Raw genomic sequence first — 27,024 nt, 5'->3', positions numbered from 1 at the left:
AAAACAGTCCATGACATTAAAGCACAAGACTGCATATCTATGTAATGTGTTGTAATTAGACCTACATCTCAGAGTTTGGATCTAAGATGTAATTTTGTGACAAAAATTTGCATTTGTATCCATGACTACATGAAAAATGGAAAAAAGAAAAAACAGAATTATCGCCTTTTCTCAATCAGATGCCCTTGTAAATTTTGAAATAGTACAAATATTCATTCAATATACAGCATCTTATATGCTATCAGTATCTTAACTCAGCTTATGTGTCAGTCTAATATTAAAACTAAGGCTTTATTTACTTTGACGTAAAATGGTTTTCAGAAAATGATTTTCGCATTTTATTGTGACGTAAAATAGTGATCAACAGAAAATATTTTTCCTTTGACCGAAAATTCTTCTTTAATTTTCGAAAAATGGTTTACAATTTTGAAAACCTTCCGGCTTTGAGCATCTCATTCTCAAATCGACGGACCCTGCCAAGAAAGGCCCAGGATCTCGTCAGGACTTGCTTGAGACCTGCCCGAGACTTGACAGGGACTCGCCCAAGACCCGCTAGGGATCCCGTCAGGACTTGCCCAGGACCCGACCGGACCTGAACGGGACCCGCCCAGACCTGCCCATGACCCGCACGGAACTTGACAGGGACCCGCCAAGTCTCGTTACCCCGCTGGGACCGGGACCTACCCGGGACCCCTCCGAGACTTGACCGGAACTCGCCCAGGAGCCGCCTACGACTCGTCTGAAAATATTTTCGGCGGAAAACATTTTCCTTGAAAATGATTTCTTAAAAAACATTTTTCAGTATTTGGCATGTACGGAAAATCAAGCGGGTCCCGGTCGTCGGAAAACATTTTCAGCAGAAAACATTTTCCGGTATTTGGTGTGTACACAAAATCATATTAAACACTAAATTACGAAAATGTCTCTATTGAGCCTTGGGCGGGTCCTGCCAGGGTCTCAGGCTGATCCCAACAGGGTCCTGATAGGGTCTAGGAGGGGTTCGGGCAGGTCCCGGGTGAGTCGCAATGGGGTCCTTGCAGGACTCGGTTCGAACACCTCTAATACTCGGTCAAAACATTTTTTAATTTAGAGTTTAATATGATTTTATATATATATATATAATAAAATAAAATAAAATAAAAAATTGATTTTCCGTGCGCGGTAAACGCTGTACAATATTTTCGACAGAAAACATTTTCAGGGAAAATAACTTCCCTGAAAGTATTTTCCAATGAAAACCATTTTACGTCGAAGTAAACGGAGCCTAAAAGAAACCTAATAGAGAGATGTTCACAATCACAGCCATATAAAAGGAAAAGCATAAAACCAACGATACAACATGCCAATAAACTACAAAGAAAAATACCTTCAAAAGCATCTTGTATGCCTCCAATAAGCGATTGGCAGCAGGGCCAAACCCATGGAGCTGTGGTACCTCCATCATATGCGTCCAAGGACGAATTTCCTACAAAGAAAAGAAAAGAACTGAAAAAATGATATTGATCATAAACTGTGGAACAGTATGTGAGTGTAGAGCTACAAGCATCGCAAGAAAGTTCTACGGAAAGATTCCTGGGCATAAAAAAATGAATATCAAAAAATTTCACAGCGGTTGCAAAAAGTTCAACAGATTCTATCTTAGAACTTTTCAACTAAGGATGAGGATGCAACAAATGGTAAAACTCCTTTTAGGCCAATCAAACCGTATATGTGAACGTGAAATTTATGAAAAAGCATTACAATTCATCAGGTGAAAGCATAAAAAACATTCAGCAATTATATAGCAGCATGATTCTTCAATTAGTTGGCACAAGTTAAAGGAAAAATGAGATAACAAACAATATTCTAAAAGCAAAGGAAGAGCAGGCCGGCCAGACCTTGGTGTAAATCATATTGAATGATCTTGCAGTTTCTAGAAAAGATTCCAAATGTGCCCTCAATTGGGATTCCACCTCTGCATACTCCTCATTTGGGTTGTAAGCATGCTATATGCATAAAGGCAAATAATGATCAGAGTCATACAGAAGGAAGCAAATAAAAAAATGCATTACTATAACGGACAAATTACTGGTGTACATAGGGAAAAAAAAAAAAAAAAAAAATTAATTAATTAATTCAAAAATTGGGAAGTACTTCCCGCAGAAACAGTGGATTAGATCAAATCAGAAAGATAAGAAGTTGAAAACAAATGTGAAAATAATTCTTTATAGGGACAAAGGGGGAAAAAAGACATGTTTATTTATTTATTTTTTATTTCCTTCAAGTAAGATCTGCAACCAAACCCTTATCCATCTCCGACTTGTGCAAAGGCCCAGGGACACACAATTGTTTTGTCATTACAAAATAATCTCGAGACTTTGAGCATAAATTTCATAACTACAGATAATAGTACTCAAAGTTTTTTTCTTTTAAAAGTTACTATAAGCACAAAAAAAGGAGCACAATTCTGGTACATGAAAAACATACAAGAGAAATGCCTGAAAGGAAAATATACCCAAAACACAAACCAAGTTCTGATATGGCAAAAAGCCAAAAAAAATACGAAAATGAGACAGAGATGCTCCTGTTATCCTGAGACAGCAACCTCGAAACAACTACTTCAATTGCATCACAGTGAGCTCAAGAAGTTTATATGCTACTTTGAAGGGGAATTCTCTACTACTTTACATTTTTTATGACTAATTTTGTGCCTAGGACAAAAAGAAAATATGGAAGGAATAAATTGCATCTACTTTCATCTAACACAAGAAAATGATGGAAAATTTTCATAGATGTTCTTTGCCAAAATAGGAATCTGAGAAATGTAAGATCTGCAATATAGCCTTACCTCTTAAAAACTAATGGATGCCCATGCCAGTAACAGGTAGGAGAAGAAGTTGACAAACTAAACTCAGTTATTACTGACACCTACAAATGAGCTGACTTAATAGGTTCTTGATTGTGATGAAAATTTATTGAGGAACAAAAAATTGACTAGCCATTATTTTGTGTAACCGTGATATAAGAAGATGGATGAAATGTTAGAGAACCTTCAGTACTAAAAGAAGCCATCAAGAAGTGGGCCAATAACCAGAAAAGGTTACACTAGGACTTGAATCAAAGACCTAAAAAACAGAGACTCGATACCGTGTTGTATAACCACCACTCCTATACGGTTAACACAGAAATGATGATATCAAATATTTAGCTGGGTGAAGCTGATAAAGCCATTTAGTAGTAGAAACATGTTACAAGAAACTCAAAAAGTAATTGTGAAAGTCAGGGGCAAGGAGCAGGGATAACCTTTGATGCCAAATCGTCAACCTTTAGTTGAAGATTCAATAGTATCTTTGATTGTTCTGAAAGCTTCGACTCCAACTCAGAAACATCTGGCCTGCAAACAATCTTCCATTAAAGGAACAGAATGTTACTACAAAAAGGAACAGATTGAAATAAGCCACCAAAATTTTTCCAAAAAACAAAGAATTGACTGCAAATTAAGTTATCTATGCAGTGTAAAACAAATTTCACTTCAATTAAATAAATAAAGAACTGAAATTGTCATTTTTTACTAGTATCATTCATTTGGTGGAGCAGCTAAAAGCATCAAATGGTGGAGCTGGATTCTTGTTGTCAACATAATAAAGATAACAGATTGTATAAAACAGGAACAACAAACATTTTGGTACTTATAATAAATACTTGTTAAAAAAATAAAAGAAAAGGAAATACTGGTTGCAGTTGGAGTAGCTAGAGCAGTAGCAGCAGCAACAATAATACGTAGTAGTGTTGGTAATTCTCAAAAAAATCTCTCTTCCCCACCCCACCAAACAAAAATCTACACTCTTTTAATTAAACTTGTTATTTCCAAAATGAACCAGAAGAACCCTGGTATACCTATTTCCTAAATGAACCCAGGAGAACCCTAGTATACTATCAACATTTTCGTGTTTGCCCATTCCATTTCTACAATGTTCCAAGTTTCAAATGGTACATCTGTAGAAATGAATGTAACCATCGTTAACATATTTACGAATAGAATTCATGATCAAATCTTTTATATATGCCGAGAGACATGCCATCTAAAGCTTGAAACAGTTCATTACTTCCCTAAGTTCTGATGATAGATAACAATCACTCCAATTTGTTCCAAAATCATTTGATTATATTTCTTTATAACAGATACTACTGATTATGTGTACAGGAGCAGTATATAAGTAACCAAAAGGACAGTTCCAAAACTGAGAGAATCTCAGGATTTCTTGTTTATCTAAAAAAGGGAAAGAAAATCTTAAAGTTCACTTATGATGTTGTTATATACTTCAATAAGTACTCTTTAGGGAAAAAATAGAAACACAAATGGGAAAAGAATATCCTTACAGTGGATATATTGATTGAATTTGAACATCTGCAGGGAACAACTTGCACTCCTCGAAGAATATTTGAGCTTGTTTTTCTGCAATAGAATCTATAAGTTGTATATCCTTGTTCACCTGCTCATCGATGCTGCAGGAAACATGCAAAAACCAAATTTTCAGTTTCAAAAAACCTTGAGAAATCATAAAACAAATAGTATGCATTTATTATTCAAGGGTGGGATTAATAAATCAATAAACATGTGATTGCTCTTCATCAAACATGAAAACTAAGTTGTCAACTAAATATAGAACTTGGAATCCTACTACCTCCATTCTGGACTATCAGCATAGATGCTTGCCTCTACAAGATCAACTATAAGACGAAGCATTTCAGTGCGATCTTCATAGCTTCCTCGTACCTGAAACAGTAGGACATTGCATTAGAAAAGTTGAGAAAATTCACATGATCGTGAGGCTTGCTGCATTCTAATATAATGCCGAGTGCATGATGTTCCATTAACATATGATCCACACATTTTGGTTTCTTTTTTTAAGAGTAATCATAAATTCGTTGAAAAACGCAAAGGCGCAACCCAAATACACATGACGCATAAAAGAGAAACATTTAGCTAGAAGCAAAAAAAAAAAAAAAAAGATCTGAAAAATATTAACAATACCACCACTCCTAGGCCCCACCATGAATCCTGAATAAAGACCCACATTTACTACGCATAAATCATTTTACTTAACGCCTCCATAACAACAATAAACAAAAAACAAAAATGGAAAACAATGGGTCTTCCTATCTCAGGCCAGGGGAACTACCAAAGAAACTCACAGGAGTGCCATTCACCAATACAGAAAAGCGCACCAAGGAGATACAAGATGCTATCCATTTGCATCATCTTTCTCCAAAACCACATCTTCTCAACAAACACGAGAAAAATCCTGACTGACATGGTCATTAGCCTTTTCAACGTCCAACTTGCACAACATGAAGGCTTGGATAGATGCAAAATGTGCCATGTCCAACAACTCTTTCGAACCATCTTTTATCTATCCTTTTTCCTCTAACATAATCTATTCTAACTTCTATTACAAACTTAATTCTCCACGGTTATGCCAAGATATACATGTTCCACCCTTATTCTTTCTATGAAGGCTTGGCGATAAAAGGTTACATCTTTTACTACCCCTAGCATTTTTCAAAAAGAAATACAGAAGTTTGTGAACTATTTAGGGAACACGAAGCATAATATATATATTTTTTTTTTGGATAAGTAGCTGTTCCAAAAATTGAAATCAACACCAAGCATAATATTGATTTCAATTTGGTTTCCCTCAAATGTAAGTCAAATTTGGTTATCTATCTTCCTTTGGTATAATTGGGCTAGCCTTGTACAATCTTGAGCCATTTTAAATCCACATTGCCACATTCAATTTTTGAAAAACCTAAGAGTAGTCTGGTCAAATATCCAAACTTCCTTATTTATCAGATAAATAATAACACTGAAAAGGTTTTGTAGAAACAAAATGTTTCAAATAACATAATTCTTCAAGGAGCACATCACCAGAAGCAGAAAAAAAAATAATTAAATTAAATTAAATTAAATCTGCCATAATTTCTACCTATTGCAATCCCTTGTTAAGACAATGTCCATATAAGACCGACAAACCATCATAATTGGGCCAATTCATGAATTATAGCGGTAATAGTAGCTAAATTAAAAGGCCAACATACTCTTATAAAGCTACTTAGAAAAGCAACGGATATAGAGATGAATATTGTAATTGCAAGAGTAAAATCGACAATAACCATTCCTTTGGATACAAATAGTAATAATACCAACAACAACAAAAATGCATTCAGTATATACAGCTTAACAAAAATAAGACAAGACTCATTTCCACAGATAAAATGCGTATGGAGTAAATAGATAAGCCTACAGAATTAGCGTAGCCATATTAACCAAAATATTGATAAGTGTAGAAGGAACTGAACAAACTAACTTGGATGGCTTCTGTATCTATAGTAGTTGTAAATCCCAGAAACTTTGCAATCTCCGCCAAATCTGCAAAAAAAGGAAGTTGCATTAGCAATGGTAGCAATAAATAAGATATGCTCAAATAGTCCTAGCCAAACGATTAAAGGGGCGCAAAGTCAGTACAAATGTCACAAATTATGTAGAATGATATGAAATTTGACCAGGTAGTAAACAGTCAGAGAAACACCAGCTGCTTTCAGAATATAGAGAACTTTAGCTAAGATGGCAGCATCTCGATGCAAGGCTGCTTGGAAAAATTACCAATTACAAAAATTTTGGTTCAAACCAGTCTGCCAAAGTATGTAAATCAACGTAACGATAATGAATGAGAAGGCATACATTGGATGCGAGAAGTCTCTTCGTCGCGAACAATGGTATCCCCTTGCTGACTTTGTTGCGAGAATGGTGATTTATCACCCAATAGTCTACAACATACCAATTTAAATCGAACTCTCTTAAAAAATCCAAGGATCGGGATCATTTCGAATTGGATGATTTGGAGGAAAGAAGTAAAACAATGGGGAAAAGATAGATCTAAAAGAAAAAGGGCAATTGTGAGGACCGGAAGAAGAGCCACTCGAGAAGGGCGTAGCGCTCCATGCCAGCGAAGAGGAGAGACTGCGCAGGAGCATTGGCTCTCGGGTAATTCAGCGTCGCAAGTTTCTTCTGTATTTCTTCCATTTGCCTCGTTGCCATTTCCTCTTCGCTCCCGATGCCTTCCGGAGGAGTAAAGTGGAATCTAGGGTGTGCTCACAGCTCAGTGGACTGGAATATTGAAATTCGAACCACGTCGTTTGAGTCAGGAATGTTGTTTACGCAGAGTTACAGGATTCTATTCGCTTCAACAAATTTGTTCAAGCCAACCGCTACGCAGGTCGTTCCGATCCAACTGATTTATAGGTCGTACGACTCGTACCAACTTGACATGGTATAATATGTCTCACAAAGCGCAAACAAAACATCACATATTAAAATGACAATTTATAAAGTTTTTAGAAAAAAAAAAAAAAAAAGTAAATTGATCCTTATGGTTTACCATTTGATAATTTTTTTTTTTAATTTTTAGAAATTATAGGGATAATCTTTTACTAACATAGCCTTATAGACTTATTAAACTGATGTATAACTCATTCATTAGTATTCGTTATATTTTTTAAAATTAATTGTTTGGGGAAAATTTATTTTGACTCCATGAAGTTTTAAGAGTTTTTCAATTTGAACCCCAAAGTTTAAAAATTGGTAATGTACCCTCCAATGTTTCAAAAATTTTCAATTTAAACCTTCCTTTACTAATTTTCGTTAAATTGGACGAAATTTTTTTAAAAAAAGCCTGAAGGTAATTATATAATTTCATAAATTTTCGTCCAATTTGACGAAAATTAGTAACGGAAGATTTAAATTGAAAATTTTTGAAACATTAGGGGGGTTCATTGCCAATTTGTAAACTTTGAGGTTCAAATTGAAAAACACCTTAAACTTTAAGGGGTGAAGTGGATTTTTCCCTAATTGTTTTGTTTTTTTTCAATAAATGAATTACACATCAATTTAGTAAGTCTCTCTTAGTAAAAGATTTAGTACTCTTACTATTTTTCTTTTATTTTATTTATCTGAATAAGAAAAAAAAAATAAAGAGATTTAAACTAGTAACACCTGGTTTTAGGCTTCGAGTACATTGAAATATTGAGACAAGAGGGAAGTCTAAACATATAAGACACTGAAAATGTAGGTCCTACAAATTCAATACTTTATTTTTAAAAAATTATATGAAATAAGGGCAAAATAAAAAATAAAAAAAAAAAAAAACCCGAAAAGGGAGGGAGAAAATTCATTCAAGGTGAGAAGGAAACGGTACCTTAACCGAAAAGGCATTTTTAAAGCCTGCTTAAGTTCTTAACCACTCAAAACTCTCGTCCTCAATCTTCGAAGAAATACTTGCTTGTGCTTGCAGAATCTCCCACACTCCCTGTCTCTCTTTCTCTGTGTCTAAAAAAAAATGCTTACTTTGAATCTCACTGATTTATCCTCTGTCACTGTCTCCAAATCCAAACATCAATGCCCCATAAATGCCTCTTCACTTCTCAATCCGAATCTTCTCAACAGAACTCAACTCCAAAGAAGCCTACACCACTCGGCACTCCCCAGCAAACGCGTCTCTCTGGTCACACAATTGGGAACCAAAGTCTCCAGCTTAAGCAAAAGTCATGGCTACCCACTTGGCCTTCCTTCTCAGATCCGAGATTCAGGCTCCAAGATTGGCCATTTGAGCAGAATCAATGCATGCCCATCTGGGTTTTCTTCAAAACCCAGATCCCAAATCCCCAGAGCAACATCAGAAGCCAATCCTGATGGTGAAAGCACTGTATCTGACCCCAAGAGCAATACCAAGACCCTCCCGCTTGCACTTGTGTTTGGTCTATGGTACTTCCAGAACATTGTCTTCAACATCTACAATAAGAAAGTACTTAACCTCTTCCCATTCCCATGGCTCCTTGCCTCTTTTCAGCTGTTTGTCGGGTCTGTATGGATGTTAATGCTCTGGTCTTTGAAGCTCCAACCATGCCCGAAGATTTCGAAGCCATTCATCGTTGCACTACTTGGACCTGCATTGTTCCACACAATAGGCCACATCTCAGCCTGTGTTTCATTCTCTAAGGTGGCTGTTTCTTTCACCCATGTCATCAAATCCTCGGAGCCTGCCTTCTCGGTCGTATTCTCGTCATTCCTCGGCGATACCTACCCATTACAGGTCTGGCTCTCAATCCTCCCTATCATTCTTGGTTGCTCATTGGCTGCCGTTACCGAAGTGTCTTTTAATTTCCAAGGCTTGTGGGGTGCCTTGATTAGCAATGTTGGGTTTGTATTTAGGAACATTTTTTCGAAACGCAGTTTGCAAAACTTCAAAGAGGTTAATGGGTTGAATTTGTATGGTTGTATCAGTATACTTTCATTGCTGTATCTTTTTCCCGTGGCGATCTTTGTTGAAGGGTCTCACTGGATTCAAGGGTACCACACTGCTATTCAAGCTGTGGGGAAACCATCTACCTTGTATATATGGGTGTTGCTATCTGGGGTGTTTTACCATCTCTATAACCAATCGTCTTACCAAGCACTCGATAAGATTAGCCCTTTGACGTTCTCAGTTGGAAACACAATGAAGCGGGTGGTGGTGATAGTTTCTACTGTTTTGGTGTTCAGGAATCCGGTTAGGCCTCTGAATGCACTTGGATCTGCCATTGCGATATTCGGAACATTCTTATATTCGCAGGCCACATCAGCTTCAAAGAAAAAAGTGGCTGAAAAGAAGGATTGAAACTTGAAAGGAATTCAGATGGTCTACTTACAGTTTTCAATTCTTTTTTTCTTGTCAAGATTGGTGCTTCTTTTCTTGTTTCCTTTGTTCTAGAGCTATGAGATTTTAATAATACCTTTTTTTTTTGTTTATGTTTCCATCATTACGTGTTTGCTACTTGAGGTGATCTTGGAATCAATAAGCAGCACACGATTAATTGAGAGGAGAGATAAGGCATCATGTTTTCATGAACACAATTATAAGAAAGGCCATCGTGCTCCTTAACTGTTTGCTAATAATGATTTGATAACCTATATCACATTTTAGTTCCTTTAAGTTGACTGCAAAATAGAGTGAGAGTTTGGCCTCATGTTTTCATGGACAATACTATAATATAAGATACGCCTTCATGTTTCTTAATGATTTGGGATCCTACATCAGATTTTAGTGCCTTGAAGTTCTGCTTCGACTTGCAGCGTCAAGGACTCTCCACATATTTCCGGTTTAATTTGACATCTTGGTAAGCAAACATACTCTTCTACTGTGTATGACATTGCTTTTGACTTTTTGAAACGTTGTTATTGTTAGGGCTGGAGGATCTGCAAAAATCCTTTTGTTACTTTTATGCAGGATTATGTTGGACCTTTTTGATTTGTATTTTGTCATTGCAAATCTGACTCCTTATATTCTCAATGCCGAGTAAGCAAACCTATGCTTTCCTGATGTATAAACACTGCTCCCCGATCTATAATAATTGATTAGGTTCATTTGGATATTGTTGCATAAATTTATTCACTTTTGTTCTTAGGAGGGTATAGCATTAATTGACTATAGTGTATAATTGTTAATCAAATTACCAGTCCTACTTTGTAATTAGAATTCTTTTCCATTGAGATTACATTTGAAAGTAGTAGAGGTTATAGATTCTTTGTCGTAGTAGGCATCCTGTTGCAGATTCATTTCCATAGCAACTTGCAAGTTTGCCTTTAAATGATGATACAGATTATGTACTGGTATTCTGGTTTACTTATACTTTCAGTAACTGGTTTTCACTCCCTCTAGTTGTTGTTTGTGGTCAATTGGGAAATTCCAATTGTGTATAAAAAAACTTATAAAGGTTTCTTAGAAATGATTTTTGGAATGTGCAAATGCCCATTTTAGGTTTCGGGTGTGACGGAAAAGCTGGCAGGGCAAGATTGGTGTGAGCAGGTTGGTGTCTTGGTAAATGACATTATTTGACTCAGTAGAGAAACTTGCACCTTTAGTTTTAATATTGCAGGGATATAAGAAATGAAAGAGCTCATAGGTTACCCAAATTTTGGTTGTCCATTGCTTTCGTCAAACTCCACATCTACACAGGTACTTCTGATGCGATCTGGGCATTTTGAGCATGTATTTAAACTTCTTGCCTTACTGAATACTTGATGAGATCACTGAGTGGGCTGACATTTTTGCTTGCAAACATTGTTAGCATACAAAACAAACATTATGCTAAAAACACGCAGCAGAAAATGATTTTGAGGAAAGCACCGGTTGCAATGGCATAAGAACCGTGTTAAACATCTGTGCAAGTTGGCATGTGTGTCAGTGTGTGAGTTGGCCAAAAAATATGAAACATCACCTGTAGAAATCAAATATCAGTGACAATGTCTGAGACAGCTATGTCTTCCGGCTTCTTTATTCTGTACAATCACACGAATCTCCAGCTACAGTTTCTATTTGATTCTATTAACAATTTTTGTCATTTCTTTAAATTTCACTCAAAACTCTAATTCATCTCAAATCTTAGTGCAAAACTCATCACCCTAAAAACAAAAAACAGATAAAGGAATGAGTTTCATCGCTAAAAGCAGTATGTTCTATTCCTGTTTCTTTCGAAGTGGCTGTAAGCTTGTCTGGTCCTCATGAAAAGCAAGAAACTTGAAACTAGACCAATCAAGGAAATGCACCCCCACCATATAAATGTCTGCAAATAGCATTCCCTTCCCATGCACACCGTCGCTTCCCCCAACAAGCCTAACTGGTCTGAGCTCCCCGCATTGGAATCGTAAACCAGGGCTGCAAGAAGGCCGTAGAGGAGCGAGCCGATGGGGATGTTGGTGATAAGGATGTTGTGGTTGAGCCCAGCGCTATTGGGACCGAACAGTTCTGACGTGACTGACACGGCCGCCGAAAACACAAACCCAGAGCTCATCCCGATCAAACATGTACTTGCACGTAGCATTGTCTCACTTCCTGAAGCCACAAGTAAAAAGAAGGCAATAGGTGTTGGCACTAATGCCACTGCAAGCCACCCAGTCCTCGCGAAATACACCTTTCTGCATTTGTAAAAATTCTGATGTCAGTTTCCTCTCTTCTTAAATCATGTGCTTGATTAAGAAATGAGGTTAGTTTCAAGAAATTTGGTCATTAGCGACGTCATTTTTAGTGAATTCTCCAATGATAAAGAAGAGCACAAGAAGTGTTAATTTTTGAGGTAATTAAGTACATACTCACGAAGGAAATCTGGTGCAGCAGAGAGCAAACGACCAAAGAAGGAGCAAGAGGAATAGAGCGTGACAAGAGAACTAGTCGTTGAATTGTATCCAAGTGATTGTGTAATCTGCCCCAGATTGTTGCTATACACCAACCCTATTGTTCCCCCGCAGAAATAAGCAAAAAAATATAGCCAGAAATCCCACCGCCGCACCAGCAGCCTAGCTGGATGCTCTTCTCCAAGTACAGTCAACCGATCTTTCTCCATCACCTTACCAAACCACCCTTCCTTGTGTATCATGTTACTCACGCTAAACGATGTGTTCATCATGCCATTGCTCTGATCATTCCCACCAAGCAGCTCTTTATGAAGCTCATCAAGATCATCAGGGTCAATTAGATTGAAGCTCGAGTTATCAAAACGAAAGTTTGCGTAGAAAGTGCGGTATGCCCATTTGCGAGCATAGACGATGCCAGGGAGGCACAAGGGGAGGACCAAAAGAGCAGTAGCCCCGCCAAAGAGAAGGCGAGCTCTTGATGCGTCAGAAGATAGTGAGTTTAGGAGGAGGAGATATAGGCCTGTGATGATGGCTAGGATGTAGAGGCAAACGAAACTGACAGGATCGCGGCGGTTGGCGTCGTGGTCGGGGAGCGGCTGGAGATCGGGCGGCTGGCGGAGGATCGGGATGAGTGCGACGCCTGATGTGAAGAGAGGAACCAGTGCATTTAGGAAGAGGTAGAGGGTGTCATCACTGGGGTTTATTGCATTGGCAATAAGGGTGTATAAGGCTGCACTTACACCGTTGAAGCTGATGGTGAGGGACAATGCGAGTGCCCTGTTTACACTGAAATTTCTGATGCACAAAACGTAGCATACTGTGTTGAACCAGCAGATGCTAACCCCAGCCAACAAGCATAGAAGAAACACCTGCCAACATTTAACATTCTTACATATAAGAGATTGAAGAAGCAATGCCTGCAGAGCAAAAGTGCCATATTTTAACCTTCAAAAACAAAATTAATTAGTATGTATTTGTTCCAATTCATGCTTTTGTTTTACTATTCTCGAGGGAGTAGTTTGATGTTAAGAGATGTTTGGGATTATGTTTAAAAAATAAAATTTTTAAGTCAAAGGCATTTTTTAGCAAAAGCTTGTCAAAAGTGCGTTTTGATTATTTTTGAATTTTTTGGACCCTTAAAAGGGCTTTCAATTCTTTTTACCAAATATATACTTTTTTCTTTAAACAAACTTTTTAAGTGTTAAACGCACTTTTAAGCCCCTCAAACGCAACATTAAACGCACTTTTAAGTCCCTAAATCACTAATTGTCCCAAAAGTTTAAGTTGATAAAAAAAGATAACTTCACTTAACCCCTGAAATGTCACGCACTTTACAAACACCCCTCAAATATTTAAAAACTCTCACTTTAGTGTATCAATCTTTTAATTTTTTTTTCAATTACACTCCTCCGGTTGGATTTCCTCTTAAATCCTAATGGAATGGATAAAATTCTTAAAATGCCCCCATTTTCTATTAAAAAATAATTTTTTATTATTATATTAAAATAAATAAAAATAATAAAAAGAAAAGAAGACCATCGTGGGTCACAAACCCACCGGAGGTGACCCTTGTGACCCACTTTGGGTTACAAGTGACCCAAAGTGTGTCCACGATTGGTCACCGGGGGTCACCAAGGTGACGCACCGTGGGTTGCCAAGGTGACCCCTGTGTGGGACCCACCGGGGGTCACACAGTGACCCACAAAGTGACCCATCGTGGGTCACCGGTGACCCACGATGGGTCACAATTTTTTTTTAATATAATAATAATTTTTTATTTTCAAATAAGAATAAATTTTAAATTTTAAAAAATTTCAGGGGTATAAAGGTCTTTTTACTATTTTTACGGTCTGATTTAACCCCAATCTCTAACGGAATGAGAGTAATTGAAAAAAATCAAAATATCGATACACCAAATTGAGAGTTTTTAAACATTGAAAATGTGTTTGCAAAAGGCGTGACCTTTTAGGAGACTAAGTAAAGTTACCTCTAAATTTAATCACTTAAACATTACTTTAACAACTGCTTCATTAGTCTAATAGGATGAGAGTGTAGTATTTACCATTACTCTTCTTGAAGATGTCGGTGTAAAGAAGAGGCGAAGCACAAATTGGTCCTTGTTCTACTAATTAGTGGGGTTATTAGTATTAATTTCAGGAGAAATTTCACATTTAAACTTTCTAAACTTTCGTCACTTTTGCAATTACATTTCAAAATTCAAAAACTCTCAATATAACGTATCCAAATATTTAAAAAATTTGGTAGCAGGTATCCCCGAATGCACATGCATATGTTTGTATTTATGTGTGTGAGAGCCAGGATAGAATGATGAAAGATTTTTGGACTGTCCATAACAAAAGGACGCATATATTTAAGTGGCTGTGAGACAACATAATTATGATTTTTGTATTCATGTTTACAGGCTTAGAATGATAGGACTGGCTACTTTACAAGTGAACCACATGTTGTTACTCGAAGAAAGGTAGTTGAAGGGATAAAGTTAGAGGAAAGTTAGTTAGAGGAAAGTTAACCATCCTTCCAGTGAATTAAACTGATAAAAAAAACAAAAAATAATAATAATAATCTCACTGTCCCAGATTATTTAATTATAATAATCTCTACCAAATTATCAATTACCGATGAATGTTTGTTAATATGGAGCCACAGCTGTCTAATCGAGAAGAATGTTTGTTAATATGGAGCCACAGCTGTCTAATCGAGAAGAATGTTTATTAAATTATTAATTATCTTAAAAGAAAAGTTTAAGTTGCTCTAGAGTCAACCTTTGAACTTTAAGATTAGGGTTTATTTGGAATTGCGTTAAAAAAGTTTAAAAAATATTTTTAGTATTTAAAAAGATGAGTGTTAGGCTTACAAACAAATTTTATAGAAAAATTTTTACAAATTGATGTGGCACAACATGATTAGGTTTTTCAAAATTTGAACTTATTTTATATTCAATCATGTTCCTCCACATCAGTTTGTAAAAAAAATTTCTGTAAAATTTGTTTGTAAGTCTAACATTCATCATTTAAAAAATCGTATCAAACAAAAGCTAACATGTTTGGTAAAAAATTTCAATTTTAATTTTTTTGACTTAATTTTTTGCTTTAAAAATGACAAAAGCTTAAAAATTAAGCATTTATCAAAAAATTTATAGATGGGTGTCACTCTACTTTGAAGTTGACATTGTCTACTCATCTATAAATTTTTATTAGTTTCTTTCTCTCTCTTTCTTTTTTATCTTTAAGAATTTTATAGGGGCGCTAACCACTTTTGAAGACGGTTAAAAACGACATTGTTTCTTAATTTATTTTTTATTTTATTTTTAAAAAAAAAAAAAAAAGTTAGCAGTTATTATAGTTTCTAACCACTAACCGCCGGTTAACTACCTAGACAGGTAGCGGAGGCGGTTAGCGGTTTTAGCCAATAACCACTTACAGTAACCACATTTTCATCCTAAAATTTTCTCCTTCATTTTTTTTTTTTTTTTTTTTCAAAAAAATAACATGAAAAATATAACGGTTTGGAAAGATACGACTAAGGGGATGGTCTTAGTTGTTTAGAAGGCAAACAAAGACTATATTTATTTATACTAATAGATAATCTATGAGGAACGGTAGTCCTATGCTTCAACAAAAGAATATAGGAGTTAAGATTAAGAATAACGATAGAAGTCACTTTTTTTTCACTGCTAGCCAATTGACTTTCCTCAATCCTCAAATCTAATAAAAGCAACTCTAAACTACATTAATATAAAGAAAATTCAGCTTTGAAATTCAGATTAGTGATTTATGTAATCATATTCATGCAACTCATTCGATGTTAATAAGGTACCCAAAAATGCTCAAATAAAATAAAATAATAGTGAGAACAACATGGGCCAATCTCTTTTTGGTTCTTTTCTCTAGCTAGACCAAAACATAAGCCAATCTAGACGACTGAAAAACTCATTAGTGGGCCAAAGCTTGAATTAGCTTTGAAAATTTGTTCACATCACCTCCAATGGAGACGTCTTTTTGTTTCAATCATCATCAACCAACTGTTTTGGATTGAATTAGCTTGAAAATTGTTCGCACATCACCTCCGATTGGGAGACATCTATTAATTTGTTTAATTTCTCCAACCATTAACCAAATGTGCGGTCGATAGTGTTCTTGATTATGTGGAAGTGAGAGATTCACTTATTTTCCAAAGAAACTGATAGTGTGTACGTAGCATTACTTTCAAAATAAAACATCTCATAATTTTTTTTTTATTTAATAGGAAAAAGAGCCGATTAAAGTAAAAAAGAAATGAGAATTGGAAATGATATTATATTTGGGACGAAACCCAAATATCCCGATTATCAAAAAGAAAAATGATAAAAAATGATTAAAAATAAATAAAATAAAGGTACTAACCAGGAAATAAGGCAAAGAGATGATTCTCTGGATGACAAGAAACTGGAAGCCATAACCAGATAAGCCCAAGAAGGCAGCCATGAACATGACAACCCACAAAGGGAGGTACATAAGAGACACCCCGGAACACCACCCGAATGCCTTCCCCATGTCGGAAGCCACCGACAGGTAGTTCAACTGAACCTGCGATATCCCAAGCACCGACTTTAGATCCGAAGAGTAGGACGAGAAGTCGAAGTTTGTCCCTGTAAATGCCTGTATCCATGTTGTGGCCACCAGCACCATCCACTTTCTTGACTGCCCTACCATTGCCTTAAACCTTCAACAATCTTAATTCTTTCCTTCAATTCTTCTGTAAGATATATAGAGGGTTTAATCTGGGAGATTTATATATATAGGTAGATATTGTGGTAATTAAAAGTGGGTCACCCTGAAAATGGGAAATTTGATTGTTTGATTTCTCACAGGATCGTTTGATTGGTTGATGAGAAAATAACACACTCTGGTTTGTATTTTTCAATCTTGTTTCCAATTTCGTACATCATGTCATTCGCTTCATGAATTCAATGAGGCTATATATTATATTAAAGCTGTCAGGACCCAAAAGGAAAAAAAATACTAGGAGTTAATTTGTGAGACCAAAAGGGTCATTTTCATTCCCTGAGCATGGGGGGGGGGGGGGGGGGGGCCATGGGACTCTGCTCCTGCATTTCTTTTGTCCAAGTTTTGTTGCTTTGCCATGGAGGGAAGGACTGGAAGGAGCGGAAATAACTAACTTTCTTTGGTAGTTTTTATTTTTATTATTATTTTTAATAGTTTAGGGTAACAAACTTTCTTGGTATTAACCACTGGAAGCCGCATTTCAAACGTACAAAAAGTCAACTACTTTTTGACTTTTTTAAGATAAGAAATTTAGGTTTGCCCATCTTCCCTTCACACTCTCCTTTCTGCTTCTTGAGTCTTGACACTCGGACGCAATTTGGCCACGTACGTCAGAGGAGGGGGGGGTTTGGGTGGGTTTAAAGGTTAAGTTATCTTCTTTTTCTTTTTCTTTTTCTTTTTTATTTATTTGTAGTCAACTATTCAAGCTATAAATTATGCAAGTTGCAAAATAATTAGTATGGCTCGTTTTTTTTAATCTATCTGAAAAAATCAGTCCTTATGGATCTATACAATTCAATAGGAATCCAGCCTAGTTTACTTAGAGCATTTCCAATGGAAGAGCCATATTTTTATGTAAAATAGTTCTTTAAAACTCACTTTTATCTAATTTAGCTAAGCTATTTTTAAGTGTCTCCACATCCGATTAGCTATATTTCTAAAAAAAGGTGGGAAAAGATTTGGAAAAAAGATAAAGCAGGAGAGAGAAACACTAAAAAATAAAATGGCTCCCTTAAAAAGTGCTGCTACATTTAACTTTTTTTTTAACTCTTCTAATCAAATATCTATTTTACATATATTTTTGGCTCATCCAATGTGGGAGGTTTTTTGAACATTTGAAGAGCTATTCTAGATAAAAGTAACATTTGGCTCTTCCATTGGGAATGCTCTTATAGACAATATTAAAGGTCGCTAGATATGACTGACTTGGTAGAGAAAGCTGGTGGTGGACACTTATGATGAACAAACTCGAAATTGCTAGAAGTGACATGCTGGAGTCACTACTGAATAGTGATGAGGAAGCTGAAGTTCCATCTGCAAAAACTCCCAAATTTCACCGAATGGACCTAGTTAACCTAGTGCTGCATCCTAACATGACTTTCCCAGACATACAAACATTTAGAGAAGCTGTTAAAGAGTACAATCTTTTAAGGGGCAAGGAAATTAGGTTAAAAAATAATGAAAGAAGAAAGTCTATCGTTGTGTGTAAGGATGACAAGTGTCAGTACCAAGTAAATGCAAGGCAGGTTTCTGATGAACAAACATTTCAGATAAGATCTATGCAGTCTAAACATGTGTGTGGTAGGCAATACAAGAACTCCATCGTGAACTCAACTTGGATATCCAACAAGTTGATTGAGAAGTTTCGTCAACCCAATATGCCCTTGAATGTCATACAACACGAAGTGAAAGAAAAGTGGATGTAACTCCAAGTATGATGTACAGGGCTAGGGTCAAGGCATGCCAAAAAATATATAGGAATCTTGAAGACCAATATAGTCATTTGTGGGATTATTGCGAGACATTGAGACAAACTAATAAGGGAAGCTATGTGATGATGAAGGTTGACAGACCAAACTCAAATGTGTTTCCAAAATTTGGAAGACTGTATTTTTCTCTTGCTGCAATAAAGAAGGGGTTTCTGAATGGTTATATGCCTGTTATAGGGGTGGATGGATGCTTCTTGAAAGGGTCATTCAAGGGACAACTGTTAGCTGCAGTTAGAAGGGATGGGAATAACAATATGTATCCAATTGCATTTGCTGTTATCGAAGTTGAGACCAAAGACTTTTGGACATGGTTTTTGGAAACCCTTGTGTCTAATCTTGGAGTACATGAACGGGGCTAGAGACCAACATTCATTTCAGATAAACAAAAGGTAAGTTATGTTATATTTAATTTTTGGTCAATAATTTTATATCATACTTAAATAAATTCGTTCAATAATTTTATAATTTTGGTCATTTTTTTCATGCATTATGAATTTGTTCTGTAGGGTCTCATCCAGCTTTAGAGGTTGTGCTTCTAATGGCAGATCATAGAATTTGTGTTAGGCATCTGTATGCCAACTTTAGAGACTTAGAGGGGCATAAAGGATTGGAATTGAAAGATAAGGTGTGGGCTCAACCGCATACACTCAACATGAGTTTACAACTTATATGGAAGAATTGAAGAAACTTAACAAGGATGCATACGAGTACTTGAATAAGATTGACCCCAGTGGGTGGTCTCGGGCTTGGTTTAATGAATTTCCAAGATGTGAGTTGCTGGTGAACAATATATATGAGTGTTTCAACTCATACATCCTCAAGGCTCGTGACAAGCCTATTTTGACATTGTTGGAAATGATAAGGAAAATTTGTTGAGGAGATATCAGGCTAAGAGAGAAGGGATTGAGAAGTTGACTGGTAGGTTGTGCCCTAGAATTGTACAAAAGTTTGAGGCAATTGGGTTAGACACAATGAACTACATTGCAATCTATGTTGGTGATGGAATGTTTGAGGTTACTGCTCCCAACAACAAACAGTATGTAGTGGACCCATGTAGAAGACAATGTGGTTGCAGGCAATGGGAAATCACCAGAATCCCCTGTCCCCATGCATTTGCTGTTGTACTCTATGATTGTGGGAATCTTGAGGACTATGTTGATGAATGCTACACAACCAAGATGTACAAGAAGACATATGCACCAATAATTTACCCAATGCCTAGTGAGGAGCAATGGATAAAGACCAGACATGATCATTTGGAACCACCTAGATTTAGATTGGCCCTTGGGAGACCAAAGAGGTTAAGAAAGATGGGTTCTAGTGAGAGTAGGGTCCCCAAAAATCCAATCCGAATGAGGATATATGAAGCAACGATGAGATGTAGGAAGTGTACTGGTTTTGGTCACAATAAGAAGAGTTGTCCACTAAATCAATGTTTAGTAAGTTAGCTTAATACTCCCTACAACAAGTGTAAGTGTTACTAAACCTTATTAAATCGTCCTTAATAGATAACCTTGGTTTTAACTGGCTTGTTTTAAACTTTGTATGAATATGCTAATATTTTGTGCCATTTTTTATGCAATCATAAAGTGTTGGGTCCAATACTCAAACTACGGGTAAAAGCAAGGCACGAGTTGTGTGCAAGGTAGACATTTTTGGGCGCTTGTACTACCACTTTTTTAGGGTTTGTAGGTAAATTTTTAGACTGACAATTGGTACATTTGATGTTAGCAGAAAGTTAAGACGGTGAAAAGTAGTGGCAGTGGTGGTCCCAGCCAGTCATCAACTGCAGTAAAGGTACTTAGCAAGGATGTTGTTTTAGTTTTAGGTTTTCTCATACCCATGCATTTGCTATTTTTATTACTTTATAATTGATTTATTTTTTTTATTTTTTATTTTTTATTTTATTTTTTGGTCTTGTTAAGAATAAGGAGGACTTGAACAACAAGAATAGAGCATCTGGGTCAACCGCTGGTCCACAACCATGCACCATACTCAAAGTACTTAACTATATGCTAGCCCTCTTTACTTTGTACATTTATTCACCTAAACCCTAAGATGACAGATAACATCTTTGCTAGCATCTACTACTTATTTATTTTATTTTATTTTGTTTCATTTGTTGTTTTTGTAAAGGGTAAGGGGAAAGTTCAGCCTACACATGCTTCACGTGGATTTGTAATTCCCAGTCTTGTTGATGAAAGAGAGCACACACCTCCCCCTGGATTTGGACTTGATAGAGGAGTAAGACCTTCACCTGTTGAAGACCAATATACCGATCTCGCCCCCTTTGAACCTGTGGTAGGAATTATCTTACCTCTTGCATGGGGCAGGATGGAAGGTACAGAAGATATAGAAATTCCTGTAATGGTCATAGGAGGTCCTGCATCAAGGACTCGTACATCTGATAGGGTTAGAGGTATTTTTCGTATTACACCTACAAGGGCTCCTGTACATATTGACCTCACTAAAGAGGTCCCAGCTACAATTCAACCTTCACGTATATGACCTAAAACTAGAGGTGGTGGAACTGGACGGAAAACTATGTGTGGTGGACCTAGAGGGGCTAAAACTGGGGGGGGGGGGGATTTGCAGTTCGAGGTGATGGAGGCAGAAGTTTCGCAGTGAGAGGTGGTGGAGGCAAAAGTGGTGTAGGCATTAGTGGTGCAGGCAGAAGTGGTATAGCTGCACCTACTAGTGCTACAGCTGCAGGTACTCGTGCTGCAGCAAAGTCTGATACTATTGCAAAGTTGAAAGGAAAACGCATTGTAACAACAATAGAAAATGGTATTGAAATTATGGAAGCCAAGAGAAAACGGCTGAATCCAGGATGGAAGACCTAAAGTCATAGACAACTAACCTTATGTGTTTTTTTGTTGTTTTGCTATGTTACATTTTTTGTTAAATTGTCAGTGTCTCTGGAAGTTGGTAATGTGTACGGATAACAATATATGTGATTTTCATTTGTAATATGTATGGATAACAATATATATGGTTGGGAGTTGGTAATGTGTATAGATAACTTTTTACCTGGTTGGAAGTAGGTAGGAAATATAGACATATTTTGTATGGAATTTGTGAATGTGTTAAGGCTTAGTTACCTGCTGCAGCTTTTTTTTTCTTTTTTGTTTACGATGTGAAGCTTCTTAGATTGTATTTCATATATGTCTTTCATAAAATCGTTACAGAATGGTATAGATTTTTATATACCTTGATTTCTTTTTTAGGGTATAGGTTTTCCTTTTTGATAATTTGCAAGTCGGTATTGGAATTATCAGGCACGAGCATTATAATTCTCTGATAAATCGTCATTATATCACCTATTTAAATTATAAGTGCACATGAGAGTTTCGTAATAAGGTGCATCAGCTGTAATAATAATTTTTTTTTAAAGGTAAAAAATCCAACTCAATATACCAAGTGACTTTATGGTCAAAGGCATGGCATACACTCAATTCATGTTTACATAAAACAAGAAATTACATTCATATAGCAACTAATAACTTCATTAAAGACTACTTTACATTTCATATAAGCTTCTAGAATTACACAGCTCTACAACATACGACATTGTGCTCCCTAAACCCTAAACAAAGTAACACATTGTGCTCCCAAAATGACACATAAACATAAAAAACCACAATGTGATCTCAAAATTACATACACCTCAGTTCAACTTCATACGGCCAAGCTTGCATTCATACGGACCACTTGGAGTGTATCCAAACAACAAAACGAAAATGGCACTTAAACAAATTACCCAGGAACACGCAAGAATTGTTTGGTAATTTTTCTTAACTGCATGGAGTTTGATCTCCCTAATCTCTACTTCCTTCTGATACCGGGCAATTTCTTTATCCATATTTTTTCTCTCCATTTCTACCTTCACCTTACTAACTTCAACTTCAACAATGTCTTCACACCGTTTTGCTTCTGACAACAATTTTTGGTGCTTTCGCCAAAACACATATAGCTCAAGATCAATCCATTCAAAGTAACCACAATCTCGGTTAATCTGTAAAATAGTAAACAAATAGTAATCACCAATCTAAACACATAAAAAATTAGTTTCTAATGACAAAAGCAATTAATGACATTCCCTTTTAATTAGGGCTTTCACTCAAAATTAAAGTAGTGAGAACATAATAGTTGGAACTTTAATTACTATCTTATTTATATAACATAATGGTCAGAATTCATGTACAACAAATTTTACATTTAAAATAGCTAAATGGTGAATTTTTTTCACAATCATTTTTTTTTTCAACTACACCATCGAATATGATAAAATTCGATAGTGTAGTTGAAAAACAGTTATACATAAAATTCAATAGCTAAATGGTAAAAAACCATTACACAAGCATCACGCCTAAATCATTACACATAAAATTTTAAAATGCATAAACCTTCTAGATGCTTTTATATATTGACAATAAAAGTCATGCGCGAGAAATATAACATGTTGAAACCACTCATGTGTGTAGATTCAAAGCATGCTTCCCTTCAAATTTCCCTAACAATATTATAGCACATCCTAAACAACGAACCCACAACCACAATCCTTTTGAACCCTAAACCCTAATTATCAATACTCATCCTAAACACATAACCAACAATGAAAATTAAAACCATAAACAAGAAATTATCAATACTCATCCTAAACCCTAAAGAACCCACAACGAAAATTAGAACCTTAAACAAGAAATTACTTGTTTGAAGAACTTGCCCAAATTTTCGCAACACTCATCATAAACATAGAACTTGCCTTGTAATTTTCGCAACCTACGAACCTCCTCCCGAAATTGGGTTTTGTTTGAGTTGTTTTTACAACCATCGGCCGCTCACAGTAGCAAAGCCTCTACAGTGAAGATGAAGCTCCAAAACTTAAAGTATACTCCATCGTTTTTCTCTCTCTCTCTCTTCACAATAAATCCAAATACAATATAAAACAACTTTTGTTAACAATAAGTCAACATCACAGATGAAGGGATAACCAAAGAAAAACCCCCCTCACGAAAACCCCAAATTACCAAAAACCCTAGTTTTATACTACACAGTTTCGTGCGAATATACGAATCAAAAAGGGCAAAAACTTACCTCGTCGTACACAAATGCGCAAAAGTTCAAAGTTTGGGTAGTTCTCGAGTTATTGTTGCGCAGGCTGTCGAGTGGTTGTTGAGGAGGTGGGTTCTCCTCTGTCGTATCCCTTTCTATCATGAATCAACAGCTTTTTCAACTCATGCTTCTGCTTTGACTTGTTTATTTGTTGTTTAAAGTAACTAAACCCTAAACATTGGTTGGGTTGGGTTGAGTTGAGTTGGGCGTGGGTCAGATGGGTTAGGCATGAGTTAAGTTGGCTAGGGCGTGCGTGAGGGTGGTAATGTTGATGGGGGTATTTTCGATACTAAAACACCTAAAGTGATCACGTGCATCACACGTGATCATTGTTCCGTCAGTCAAAGCAGCTTTGACTGACAGAATGCCTGAATTGAAAAAAAAAATTAAAACTTTAGGGGGTGGATTACAAAAATTAAAACTTTGGAGGTCGAATTGCAAATTACTGACAACTTTGGGGGGTAAACTGTAATTTTCCCAAATAATTTTTATTAGAAAATCAATATTCTTACGTGTTGAGAGCAAAATTACTAATTAACTTTTTATATTTAAGTTTTTTAATATTTACTTTTCAATTAATAATAGGATTAAATACATTTTTCTCCTATGGTTTAACAACTTTATTTTTTATGCGTTGGAGTTTAGTTTTTATCATAGGATGTACCTCGGGTGTACGTAAAGACGGAGATGGTACTTCCGTCTAACTTCCGTCCAAAATTTGACGAAAATCCACATCAACGCTCCTAAAAACTCGTCACATGTCCATATATCTAATTATTAAAAACTATTTATTTTAAACTAAAAACATTAAAAATTAAATTTAATTAATTTTTTTTTTTTAAAAAAAAAAAATTGTTGGAAAGGTGGCCCTATTTTACTACCACCCCACTTTGGGAGTTGCTCTACTTAACTCCCATTTTAAAACTGGTGTGGTCTGCCACCCCAACGGCTGTGGGTGGCCGTAGCCACCCATTTTGGGCCACCCTTTTCCAAACAATTTTTTTTTTTTTTTTAAAAAAAATTTAATTAAATTTAATATTTATTATTATTATTATTTTAATTAGGTATATGAACACGTGTTGACTTTTTAGGGGTGTTGACGTAGATTTTCTTCAAATTTTGGACGGAAGTTAGACGGGGATACCATCTCCGTCTTTATGTATACCCGAGGTACCTCCTGTGATAAAAACTAAACCCTAATGCCTCGTTTGGTTAGATGAATGTCTAGTCTATTGGAAAATGAATAACTATTACTAAGAATTATAGAGTATTGAATAGAATAGCTATTCCTATTCTTTAGTTTGGTAACAACACATATGCAAAAATTGAAATTGAATCAAAATTATGGAAAACTCCATATTATTATTATTTTTTTCAAACTCATATTAAAATAAAAAATAAAAACCTGAAATAAAATGGGTGGTCGACGACCCATAGAAGTGGCCAGGGGTGGCCGTTGCCACTCTCAACAACCTACAGGGTGGCTGCAAAGCAAATTTGGGGTGGCTACGATGGGGGTGGTGCGACCACCCCCGACCTCTTCTGTGGGTGGGCGACCACCACAATGGGTGGTCAAGCCACCCACTTTATTTTTCTTTTTATTTTTTATTTTTTTATTTTGTTTGAAGTTTTTTTTTTTTTTTAAAAAAATTATATGGGTATTTTTGAAAAATGTATTTCATTCCTTAAGGATTAGTAGTACCATGGAATAAACTATTCCTAGGAATAATGTGTTACCAAACAAAGAAATAACTATACTTAGGATTAGCTAGTCCATTCCAATGGTCTATTCCGCAAATCAAACGGGGCTTAAGGGGCAAAAAATAGAGTCATTAAATTACATGGAACAAAAAAGTATTTAACCCTTAATAATATGACTAACTCACATAATCTTGATTTGTGACATTATTGATGGTAGGATTTTTATCAATACTCAATAGCAAACAAAAGTTTAAACTACAAATTATTAGTACACAAGTGAAGTAGAACATGTGTATGGTCTTAACAAAAATACAGTAGAAGAGTTATATATTTTGTTTTTGTTTTGTTTTTTTTTTTTTTTTTTAGAGCCGCTAAGAAAATACTCCCTTTCTTGCTATAGATATGTAATATGTTATTAATCTTGCATGCATTCCAAGGCAAGTAGCAACTATCCAACTTAGTAAGCCGGGCATAATCCACAACTCTTAGAAAACCGAATGCTAAACAAAAAGTATTGAGCCGAGGCCTTTTTCTATTAGGCCCTTAACATGACAATCGTGAATAAATGTAGACATATAGTCCATAACTTTTAGAAAATCTCACGCTAAACCCAACACCTTAACCAAATGATCCAAACCACACAATCACATACATGGAGTTAAGGTAAATACAAAGTACTCAAAATTCCACTGAATTGTTTCATGCTTCCTTGTTGTCCGTCTTGACGTCGATTTATGCAAGCGTTGCACTTTTTCCGCTAAATAGTTTAATAGAATATGGACGAAAGGATCTATTTGATACCGGTAAATAACAAAAAAAGTTAAATGATAAAATTATAAAGTGGATAAGCAATTTAATATTGACCCAAACCACATGCATGTGCTAGTACAATAATTAAGAGCTATTTCAAACAATGTACCTTTAATCATGAGTAGTTTTAATGGTGTGAACTATGTGAATTAAGGATGTCATATGTTGGCTTGAAAACATTAGGGTTACTGTAAAATTAACATTATGGTTTAATTGGTCATAATTTAATTGAAACTCAAGCATTTATTACTTTGAGTCTGTCTGTCTGATACGTGGTTTTTCTATTTTCACAAATGGGCCATTTGGTAAAGTTGAGTTTTGAAAAAGGTAAAAATTGAGAATTAATTTGGTGTGGACTATGTCTAAAAATAAGTGCACGAGGGTTTACAATGAAAATTGGTTTAGTAAATTTTGAAATATTTTTTTACGTATATTTTAATAAAATTTAAAATAAAAAATAAGTGTTACCCCATGGTGGCGACAACCACTATGGTGGCTTTTCTCTGGCGGCCACCGTCGAGCCACTGCTGAATTTGCCTGGCAACCACCTCTGGCTGCCATCAGGCAGCTATAGTACTACCCCGACTTTTCTTTTCAATTTTTTTTTTTTTTTACTGTTTTATTTGTTATATATATATAT

The 27,024-nt window shown here is 35.8% G+C and overlaps 3 protein-coding genes across 4 annotated transcripts; 1 reads left to right on the top strand and 2 right to left on the bottom strand.

Annotated features, from left to right (window-relative positions):
• Positions 1–1,264: 1,264 nt before the first annotated feature.
• On the bottom strand, positions 1,265–7,233 carry LOC132186642 (AUGMIN subunit 7). The gene is made up of 8 exons (XM_059600628.1): positions 6,945–7,233; positions 6,722–6,807; positions 6,348–6,409; positions 4,665–4,756; positions 4,360–4,485; positions 3,283–3,373; positions 1,878–1,985; positions 1,265–1,465 (listed from the first exon to the last, which is right to left on the bottom strand). Exons 1-8 carry the CDS (start codon positions 7,076–7,078, stop codon positions 1,265–1,267), a joined length of 900 nt encoding a protein of 299 aa, XP_059456611.1. The 5' UTR covers positions 7,079–7,233.
• A 996-nt stretch (positions 7,234–8,229) lies between these two features.
• Positions 8,230–9,840, top strand: LOC132187464 (xylulose 5-phosphate/phosphate translocator, chloroplastic). The gene has a single exon (XM_059601782.1). It carries the CDS (start codon positions 8,376–8,378, stop codon positions 9,690–9,692), a length of 1,317 nt encoding a protein of 438 aa, XP_059457765.1. The 5' UTR covers positions 8,230–8,375; the 3' UTR covers positions 9,693–9,840.
• A 1,441-nt stretch (positions 9,841–11,281) lies between these two features.
• Positions 11,282–17,128, bottom strand: LOC132187210 (protein NUCLEAR FUSION DEFECTIVE 4-like). 2 transcript variants are annotated; one of them, XM_059601446.1, is made up of 3 exons: positions 16,609–17,128; positions 12,164–13,074; positions 11,282–11,989 (listed from the first exon to the last, which is right to left on the bottom strand). In XM_059601446.1, the coding sequence occupies exons 1-3, from the start codon at positions 16,915–16,917 to the stop codon at positions 11,515–11,517; spliced, it is 1,695 nt and encodes a 564-aa protein (XP_059457429.1). In that variant the 5' UTR covers positions 16,918–17,128; the 3' UTR covers positions 11,282–11,514. The 2 variants fall into 2 exon arrangements, with proteins under 2 accessions (XP_059457429.1, XP_059457430.1); XM_059601447.1 differs by having other exon boundaries at positions 11,854–11,989; positions 12,168–13,074.
• Between the last annotated feature and the right edge of the window lie 9,896 nt (positions 17,129–27,024).

This window comes from Corylus avellana, chromosome ca7, assembly GCF_901000735.1.
Source record: "Corylus avellana chromosome ca7, CavTom2PMs-1.0".
Lineage (NCBI taxonomy): Eukaryota > Viridiplantae > Streptophyta > Magnoliopsida > Fagales > Betulaceae > Corylus > Corylus avellana.
This window is presented reverse-complemented; position numbering and strand designations above follow the sequence as displayed.

Coding starts and splice junctions, on each gene's coding strand:
- LOC132186642 (XM_059600628.1), bottom strand. CDS start 7,078: ATGGCAACGAGGCAAATGGAAGAAATACAGAAGAAACTTGCGACGCTG. Junction 4,486..4,664: donor GCTGATAGTCCAGAATGGAG/GTAGTAGGATTC, acceptor TGTTTCCTGCAG/CATCGATGAGCAGGTGAACA. Junction 1,466..1,877: donor TCAATATGATTTACACCAAG/GTCTGGCCGGCC, acceptor TTTTCTTTGTAG/GAAATTCGTCCTTGGACGCA.
- LOC132187464 (XM_059601782.1), top strand. CDS start 8,376: ATGCTTACTTTGAATCTCACTGATTTATCCTCTGTCACTGTCTCCAAA.
- LOC132187210 (XM_059601446.1), bottom strand. CDS start 16,917: ATGGTAGGGCAGTCAAGAAAGTGGATGGTGCTGGTGGCCACAACATGG. Junction 13,075..16,608: donor TCTCTTTGCCTTATTTCCTG/GTTAGTACCTTT, acceptor AAATGTTGGCAG/GTGTTTCTTCTATGCTTGTT. Junction 11,990..12,163: donor GCACCAGATTTCCTTCGTGA/GTATGTACTTAA, acceptor TTACAAATGCAG/AAAGGTGTATTTCGCGAGGA.